This window comes from Mytilus californianus, unplaced genomic scaffold, assembly GCF_021869535.1.
Source record: "Mytilus californianus isolate M0D057914Y unplaced genomic scaffold, xbMytCali1.0.p SCAF_2, whole genome shotgun sequence".
In the NCBI taxonomy this organism is placed as follows: Eukaryota; Metazoa; Mollusca; class Bivalvia; order Mytilida; family Mytilidae; genus Mytilus; species Mytilus californianus.
In genome coordinates, this window is record NW_026262668.1 from 6,467,456 (window position 1) to 6,477,874 (window position 10,419).

The 10,419-nt window shown below is 30.0% G+C and overlaps 1 protein-coding gene across 1 annotated transcript; it reads right to left on the reverse strand.

The window, feature by feature from the left end:
• Positions 1-333: 333 nt before the first annotated feature.
• On the reverse strand, positions 334-10,417 carry LOC127729177 (ADP-ribosylation factor-like protein 3). The gene is made up of 6 exons (XM_052236860.1): positions 10,337-10,417; positions 7,628-7,771; positions 6,133-6,249; positions 5,595-5,645; positions 4,896-5,081; positions 334-3,758 (listed from the first exon to the last, which is right to left on the reverse strand). Exons 1-6 carry the CDS (start codon positions 10,337-10,339, stop codon positions 3,717-3,719), a joined length of 543 nt encoding a protein of 180 aa, XP_052092820.1. The 5' UTR covers positions 10,340-10,417; the 3' UTR covers positions 334-3,716.
• Positions 10,418-10,419: the final 2 nt, after the last annotated feature.

Consider the following 10,419-nt stretch of genomic DNA (forward strand, 5'->3'; position numbering starts at 1 on the left):
TTGGTGTTGAAATTTTTTGAAGTATTTAAAGGAGATTTTTGGCACATGATATTGAACAGTAATTACACTTTCACAGTTAACCCTTTCTAACCATACACCTTTTCCTATCAGAGTCACATCCCTGCACACTGTTTTTGTTGTTGTTATTGCTTCTCCTCTAAAACAGTAATGATACTGAAAATTCTTTTCTCCAAATTGCTTGTTACATCCTTGTGACATTCTGTTAAATTTCGACCAAAGCCAATCATGAATATCATATAAGAGTTACTTCCCATTCCATATTTAACATATGTGTCACTATTCTCAGTAGGCACTGGAACAACAAGACAAAGATACAAAATGGATTTTAATTTTCAGTGATACATGATTTTGACACAGATCTTCACATATAAAGTGATGTACAAAAAATTTGGACGGAACACTTACAACACTACACAATTTCTAAGTACAGATCAAATACAAGCTTCCTTATCAAAAGATAACAAATTCAAAGAACAGATGCTTTACTTTAGCTTAAGTATAAGGTTATGGCATACAAGGCAGTTAGTAAGTATAAGCTAACTAAGCACTTCTAAAATCAGTTATATCCCTTTATCTGATGTAAGATTGACTGGTGAACAGACAAAAAAAAAACAGTATTTTTAATTTTAACAAAACGTTTCAAAAACTATTGAGAGTAATTCTAACTAGCTTGATTATATATGATATCATAGAATAAAAATACAATGGAATTTACTACTGTGTCTACACCCGTCATTAAAATGAATTAACAAAGTAATTAATAGATAAAATGGTAAACAAATGTGAACATTCAGAAATATGGCGTTTTTCACAACCTTAATTTGAACATGCAATAACCAATGACAATATCAACCATCAATTCAAATTATGTACCAAAAAAATCAATGGTTTAACATAGAAAAGTTGTTTCTTTTTATGTTGTAAAGGCAATTGGAGACAAGTTGATGGATTACTGTGTCCCTAATATGAAATTAACATAAATTTACTATATTTTGTTAGTCACTTTCAAATGTCTGAAACCTAAAAAATCTCATATTTTCCCATTACCATATAATCTTATAATCATTTATTAAAGAAAAAATGCACATAAAAACATCATTTAAGTAATGAAAAATATAATTTTCATCATAAACTTTGAAAAGTCTGAGATAAAAGTACTAACTGCAGTATTATTTTATTTTTTTCTTCAGATTTTGCACCTTAAATGAACTTAAAGAAGTATTGACATTCTCTGGTTCCTAATATCCACATGCCATTCTAGCTTTAAAACCACATACTATACATACAAAATCATTACAGTAGAAGCTATTCATGTCTTTTCCAATCTTATTGCAAGTGGTCAGATTTTATTTGATTTTTTCAAGGATGGACACTGTTTTTTTTCAAATATCAAGTATTTATTGCTTGGATGTAATGGATGAAATGCTGATAGATCCAACTTAGAAATGTTTAAAAACTAACAAATTGCTAGAACATTAGGCAACATATGTATTGTTTAGTCTGCAACAACAGAAGCAATGTTTAATAACATTAAAAGCCCATAATCTTTTCAAAGAGTTGGAAAGTGAAACTATACAGTACCACGTTCAAAATATAGATCTTATATTTGTAGGACTAAATGAAAAAGTAAAAACAATATAGTGTTGTTGGTCATGTATCAAATAAACAAATAGTTTAAGGAATTTTAAAATTAACAGGTCAAGCACAATAACTGGTTATTTTGTACAAAAGGAATGTTTGATAAAATAAGCCAATGAGCTTGTGTATCATCAATTTACTTTATTACAACCTTGAAAAGAAGAATATATCAGTTGTTACAAAACATAATGCTGTGTTTAAATGATATATAATTAGTAAATAACTATTATTTACAATGTCAGTTATTCACATTTTGGAAAGAAAATTATTACCATAGAATTTTACTCAAAAGACTTAAGAGAATGTTTCTTCCAGAGTTCTCAAAATTACTAAGTGCAAATAGCACATTTTAAAATGGTGTCATGAAGTGGAGATATTTTAGAGATTCAGGATAACAAAACAAAAAGAGTTAAATAATCATAAAATTGAGAATGGAAATGGGGAATATGTCAAAGAGACAACAACCTGACCAAAGAGCAGACAGTTTGTTTCCATATCTATTTATTGATAAAAATCATCAATTTAATTTTTGATCCCAATCACTTTTATGTGCACCAAATTTAACCAGATATTTATGTAGTGTGAATTATCTTTAATGTATTGTTCTCAATGACAGTTTGCAGATGAAGATATTAATTCCATTTTGTGAAAGTAAACATACTCATCTAATAAGAGTATGGTAATATTATTCTAAAAAGTTATTCATATATTTTTTTACTATTAAAATCCAAAAAATGGATGGAATGCTATCTGATATGTGCTTTCTTAAATGCATGCAGTAAAAAAACCAACATGCATGTGTTAAATTCAGATGCTCAATTTGAAAAAAAAATCACACAAGGAATCACCTATTTTGATTTTTTTTCAAAAAGACAATGAAAAATGTGCAAGTAATCTTCAAAACAAAACAATTAGTTACTAAAACCTGATTGTGAAAATGAGGTAAAAGAACTGGTGATTTCATAGTCCAGAACAGATCAGTTCTAGTTTTCTAAATTTTTATGGAATGATTCAAATGTTTTAAATAAAATTTTTGCTTGAATGGGGAGGTCATTCAGATAACTTAATTAGATAAAATAATAATGTAAATTTATCTATTATGGTATGAAGCAAAGGAAAAGTATGATGAAAATCACAAGTATACACATCAGCTCAATATCATAAAGAAAAAAATCCAGACAACTGGGTAACACTATATGCTCCTGTTATCAAATGACATGGACATAAATATGGGTAGCATTAAATTCTCAATTTTCAACTTTTTCATTAGCTTTAGAATATTTATGACTTAAAAGTGGGTGTAGGTGGAGATGTGAACCAACATCCTCTCCCCCTCTTTTGTAGGACAATAGAAAAAAATCATGTATAAGCACAACCAAGGCATTTGAAATAGCTTATGTATAAAAAGGCAACTTAGAAAGCAGAAGAAGTAACTCATTAATGGTGGGTTGATAAATAACAATAATGTGATGGCCCAAACAAGTATTAGTATGAAATGGTTACTTATCTTGACAGGTCATTCAGGCTTAGAAATGTATAAATATTAATAAAAACTTAATGAGTTGAGAAAGAGAGCACTTATATTTTTCACAGAAATTTATGCAAGAAAATTACATATACATGTATATATAACACATTGGCTTATTAATGATATGTAATCTACACATTAACAAATTATGTTTAATCACACTGATTAAATAAAAAAAAAATCATGTTTACACATTCTTATCATGGATAAGCTGTTATAATCAAATTCACATAAAAAAAACCATTTGTAGTAATCTTTTTATACATTTTTCAAAATGAACAACTGCCAAGTATTTAAACAACATTTTCACTTAGAAGTAGAAACAAACATAGTATATAGTTTCTTGTTAAAAAGCCACAATATGGAAGAGGAAAACTTGTACAGAAGAGTCTTAATTGCATACCATGTTCCTATACAATGATAATAAATAAAGATGTTGTTCCAGTCACCATCAAAGAGATTTTGTAAATGTTGATGCCTTCCATGTTGGATTTTTGGAATTTTTCTCACTTCTACTTCTACATTCTCGTCATTTCTTCTTACAGGTTTTAGCAATCCAGTCTAATCCTTCCTAAAAGTATTAAAAAAATACACATACAAATATACATCAGACAAAAAGTTGGTGTTGAGTGGTTCACATGTTTGATCATGTGGCATATATAAAGATGAGGCTGATTCAGATAAAGAGAGGGAAGTTAAAATGGATGCCAGGTGCTGGCAGTGCCACATTATAAAAGAACCCATGCAATAACACTCTGAGGAGTCTGCTGAAGGATAAAAAGGCAAAACTGCATCCCAACACAACACATACTCATTTTCAAAACCTCCCTCCTTTTTTCTCCCAAAGGACACATTCCAGAATTGATTGAAAAGTTGAATTTGTTATTGTCCTGATTATTAATAATATGATTATGAATTTTTGTTTAATTGAATTAAACTATTTTCAATATCAAATATAATTACGAAAAAGACATACTATGACACTTTGCCTATTGAGTAGATCTATGTAAGAAATATAACCTAATGATAAATCTACCTACCCTAGCTACAATGATTGCTGGACATTAAAAGATCAGAGAGTAACACAACCACATTATCCTGTGTCTATTACAAGTCAGGACCTTGTATGACAGGACCAAAAGCATGCCAATTATTTGAACTATCATCTTTCGGACTTTAATAATTATATCTTTTAATTGTCACCTATAGCTCAATTTTTCCCATATAATTATCTTTTGGTTTAAAATGTATGTTTCTACTAATCCGATAATAGACTTCGTATCTATCTTTACAATGGACAATAATTGCTTAATCCATAGTTACATTTATTTCTTTATAATCGTGTTTTATATACTTCCTAAATTAATTTATATTCAGTTTTGGAAAGGTATTCTAACCGTAAACACCGGACTCAATATTGTAACATCGTTTATAATCTTGTTGGATCGTTTATTAAACTGTTAACTTTATACCGACTTGAATCTTCATTTGATAGCAAGCAAATAGTCTGGTTACACTTGACATTTTGTCAGTAGTTGTCCTTTCATGTAATATCTTCAGGACTTTGTTATTTTGGAGAATTTGGTGTTGATTTTTAATCTATATTACATAACAGGGTCAAAATTAGAATATGTTTTATCCCAATCATAATGTTCATAGTTAAGCCTTCAACACCTTTAAAAGTGGTATATAACTGAATCCTACATACTTTGACTCCTTCATTTGTGAGAGCTGAACAAGCTTGGATCTGCCATTTTCTATCTCTAATTGCATCTAATCCCAGACCTTTTGCTACTTCGTCTGCTGGTGCTGCAGATAATAAATCTTGTTTGTTTGCAAACACTAAAAGTGGTGCTCCCATTAACTTATCTTCTTCTAAAAGTTCTGTTAATTCCTGAAAAAAGAGAAAATGGGCTTTCAACTAGAAATGATATCAGATATGAAAAGAAGCAAAATTACAGGCTACAGACATAAATTAATTAAGTTAAATTTCTTGACATATAAATAAATATATACCTTTATATCATGTCTCTATCAAGTTATTATTTATATAATCTATCTATGTAACACTTCAATGCCACTTTCATTACTACTGGCCATAATGTGGCGGCCAGTTTTGACTGGTAGAGGAGTTAGTGTAGGATTGTAAGTCAATGTGAACTTTTGTCTGTACATTTACACAAACACGAAGACATAAACTATCTCAAATATATTGTATTAAACTTGTACAAGACATGTACAAGTTCAAATGTATTATCTCAACTTTTCTAGTATCAGCTAGAATACATGTACATGTAATCTGTGATATCATCCAATGAAAACAATACTTACCAAACTTGTTTCTTCAAATCTTTTCTGATCTGCACTATCTCTCACATATATCTGTAATATTACTAATAATACTTACCAAACTTGTTTCTTCAAATCTTTTCTGATCTGCACTATCTATCACATATATCTGCAATATATCAATTAACTCATCATAGATACCAGGCTTACAATTTTCTACACTTATTTCATTTCTTTACTTTCAGAGAAAGGCCAACATTATAGCAAACAATAAACATGTTCTAAGTATCTCCATGTTGTTTAATCAATCAGGGTCTATAAATCTTTTTCTCTTATTGTTACCTAATTTAAATTTTCCATGAACTGTTATTTATAATCAAAGTGTGGTTCATTTGAGGTCGGTTGTTCACTGGTCAAAATACAATTATAACGTAAAATTTTCTTGCTTTCCATTGAATTTCAAATTGTGACATCACGAAAAAAGGTGACCATGCCTGATGACGTCACATATTAAAGAACAAATCTATTTGCAGATAATTGAAAAAAAAAAGATAAAGTTTGTTTTTGTGTCGTTTCAAAATCATTAGTGAAACAGATTCTACCACTGAATCTCGTGTAATACAATATTTCTACACTCTCAACAGTTATATACATACAAGTAAATCTGTATTTTCAAAATAATTTTTCCAGTATGGTCGGATTCTTCTTTGTCCTCCAATATCCCAGACATTAAGTTTGAATCCTGGTGACTGAACTGATTTTATATTAAATCCCTGAAACAAGAAATAATGTAGTTAAACCTTGAACTTGCTAGAAGGCAATGAAATATTTTATATACATTGTACATTGTATTAGCTTTAACTTTTTCACTTTTCAAAATAACACATTTTTATCATTGTGTATTCTATCATCATGTAAATTTTGTATTAATATTTCTTAAACCATTTTATTGCACATTATATTTCTCCTTTAAAAGCTATATATGTAGAACTAAGAGATAACTTCAATTGGTGGAATTATACAATTTTTGTTTTTTATTTTAAAAACTTTATAGTATTAGATATATTTTATCAGGAATCTCCATGACCTGTTTTATGATGGCTAACCTCCATTGTTACATTAACTAACCATCACTAATCACTTGTACAGGTAGTTCGAGACACCTGACAGGAAAACACTTGATCAAGAGAGACAATTGCTTATGAAAATTTAGATTTTAAAAAATCAAATTAAAATTCAATTATGAAGAAACAATTTTTCCAAGTTGAATGCATGCTTTTATTGATTTACGCAATCAGCACCCCCGTTTTTAAACGAGTACAAGGTTTTACTCTTAATCATAAATCAGAACATAATTTCATGCCAAATAACAATAATTATCGATAATAATGAATCACTTTAGTAGTAAAAAAAAAATATAATCTGAAAGATTTTTGTATCATAATTCCGAATTCATTTCGTAGTTTACAATCAAATTTATACATCTGGTTTACATTCAGAATTGAAAGATGCATGTTGCATGCTCTATTACAGTAGAATTTGCAATTTTATGTCATTAAAACCATTTCAGTTTTTAACTTTTGCCCTCAAAAACGGGTACGAAATTTCTTGTTGTTAATGTTTGCAAATCAGCAATTCCGGTTTGCGACTTCTGAATTGAATTTAACACTATCAAAATAGGTATGATTGACAGTAAGAAAACTGATCCCCATTTTTAACTCCTAACAAAATTACCAATATAGCGAGAAAACGACTCTGGAAACCTGACAATGCCTGATGACAGGAAAAACGTTTGATGTTAACTAGGTTAACAGGGCAGCTGAATTGTGTTTATCCTTGACTAAGGGGAGCCAAACAGGCTTGACATTCGAAATTGTTACAAATGACAATAAATGAAAATATTAATTGGTTATTCTATAATGAAATTAATATATTAAACAATATATCAGTCTATTCCTTACAATGAAATGTAGGATTGAATAATTTAGATCACGACACGCAGGGTTTTGTCCTGGTGAGAGTTCCTCCATCATTACATTTTCATCCATGGAGATCCCTGCTCTAATAAAAAAATCTACAGCATTGTTTATTAAGTACGTTGTATATGTAGCATCTGTAACAACATATTTATATACTGTAAATTAATCATACCTGTGTAGGTGTTATATGACTAATATCTTCTGATGCTAAAGATTTTAATATTGTTGTTTTCCCTGCATTATCTAATCCTAAAAGTAATATCCGTAATTCTTTGTCATTTCCTGATTTCATTTTACGTAACAAATCTAAAAGACCCTGTAAAATATAAATGGAATAAAATGTTTAAAAAAATCAAATAAAATATTAAAATTAATCAAACTATCACTGAAAAAAATTAAATTATGAGAACTCCAAAAGGATACCCCTGCACAACAACACTATTAGTATATTGAACTACGTAAAATTCAAGGATCTCCCCTTGTTGGACAGAGATTTTTTTTAAGCACATAACAGCATCAGGTAGTCAAAATTAAAGTGCTAAGATTAATCAATATCAATCTAACCCTATACATTATATGTACATGTACTATGCAGTAGGAGTTGCCTTTAATTACGCGGCATATGGCCAGAAATGGTGATTCCTCTTTACCAAGACAATACTTTGCTGGGGTATAAAACTTATTTCACAATGTATATTCATTTATTTTTCTGATCACAAATAAATTGATACTTGGAATTTCACCGCTGAATATGCATGAAATATTCAGCAATATCAACATTGAACAAACGATTAATCATTTTACTTTATCATTTAGATGCATAATCAATTTCATATTTTCATTCCAGTTTTGTCATTTGTTTAAATAAATGCAAGTTTTATAGTTCCTAGATGTTAAAAATTTTTTTAAATGCCATTAAAAAAGACAGTATCCTTTGTCTTTGATTAAAAACTAAAATTTTGTTTCTGAGTCAGTACTATGCAGTGACAACAGTGGCAAAAATATACCAAAATACTGAAGTTTACTACATAGCCCTATTTCCTGGAACAGTTTCGAAATTGATAAAATATATAAACTTAAATTTGTTTTTCATGATCATGAACATGTACAGACTATATGTATATAGATCTGTAGTAAATAACAATATAACAATAACAAGGTTTTTATTATTTTCACTTGTAAAAAAAACAGCATCTGGTGCTTACATTTTTGTACATAATAATACATGTAGTGCAAATGTTATAAATTTAAAACTGATAGTTATAGAAGTGCCAAAAAAGGGTCATAACTCATAAATTACTATCAGAACTGATTGTCAGAAATGAAGTGTCATACATGTATTAGCATATTAAGTAGCATATATAAGACACAAACTAATTCACTAAAAACCTTGTAACATCATTAAAAGTCATCATTTTCAGGTTCTGACCTTCCTGTCGGTAGTAAGTTACACCCGACGGACTTTCGTATTTTTGCAGATTAACAAAATTACAAAAGCATTTTGAACAAAAAATATAAAAATATGGTAACAATATGTAATTATAATGAAAGGAAACTTGTGTGTTTGCTTAAATTCTTCACAATTGATTTGATGTAGGCATATAGCAGTGCAGTCATGTGACTGGTCGTTGTCGTACAAGATACTGGCCATGGGAAACTCAAGAACATATTATTCAAACATAACTAGTAAATGGTATGAGTCTCTTTGTTTTTTGGGTGACCTCTTCCAAAAGAAAACCTGATGAAACAAATGATACAGCAGGAATGATTGATAAAATGCAGCCCGAAAGATAGGATCTGACTAAGAGTCCAAAAATATGATAGGAAAAATCAAGAGCGTACATTTTTGCCCCAATGCAAGGTTAATCGTCCTTGGTTGGATTTCGATGAAGCAACTGGTTTATTCCACACACAGTGAAAAGGAAAGTGCCCTGGTTCGTTGGACAAAAAACTTAAAACTTGACCCAATACAAAAAACATGAAACTACCTCCCTTCATCTATCTTGACCAAAAGAGTGGTTAAAAGAAACTGACCCCAAGTTTGAAAACAAAGTCAAGCTGTTATCTGTCACAAAGTTAGGCCAGTGTGTTATTAAGCAGCAATTGAAACCAGAACAATTAAAAAGGTACAAAGTGTGATTTAACATGGCATATAGTGTTGGGATAAAGGGGAAGCCTTTTTCTGACTGAATTTATTTGAGAAATTCAGAAAAATTTAGGTTGATGTAGCAAGATATGATGAGTGCTTTGGTATGGTAAGCATTTTCTGTTTTTATAAATTATATTTTCAATTGAAATTGGACCTTCTAAGAAAAAAGGAGGACCAATTAGTATTTTTGGTCAAAGGTCCTGGACCTTCCATTGCCTAAAGTAAATTTGAACCCCTGAAAGTGATATGTCTCAGTTGAAACCAAAAAGCCTCAAATATCATTGTCACATGACCATCATTGCTTTAAGTAATGGGGTTGAACTGGGATTGGCTTTCCGATTGTTTTGACATTCTAGATACCTGTGTTATGACAGTTAAAACATGTCATGATGCAAAACTAACACTAGTAACATGAAAAAAAAAACAATAGGGCTATTGCTTTAAATTAAAAGCTCATCAAGTAGTCTCATATTTTGGCTTGTGAGGCCGCTTACTGGATAAAATATAACCGGCTCGGCAACATTTTAAACTGACTGGGCCGAAGGGCTTTGGGTTAATTGTGAAAACTGTACATGTCATGTACGTGCGTACACCGGTTGGATTGTGGAGAGATATAAAAAAAATCATGGGAGCACTGACACAGATCTAACGAGCTTTAGTCATGTAAATTGTTTGTACAAAATCTACTTAGTCACAAAGACTGTAATATTAAGTAAAGCTATCTTAATTTACCATGATTGAACAAATATTTTGACCCCTTTACTTTTTGGCTTGGAGTAACTACGCGTGACGTAAGAGTCTCGATTTCAAAGAGG

Coding starts and splice junctions, on each gene's coding strand:
- LOC127729177 (XM_052236860.1), bottom strand. Junction 6,250..7,627: donor GTCATATAACACCTACACAG/GTATGATTAATT, acceptor TTCTTGTTTCAG/GGATTTAATATAAAATCAGT. Junction 5,082..5,594: donor GATTTGAAGAAACAAGTTTG/GTAAGTATTATT, acceptor CTCTTTTTTCAG/GAATTAACAGAACTTTTAGA.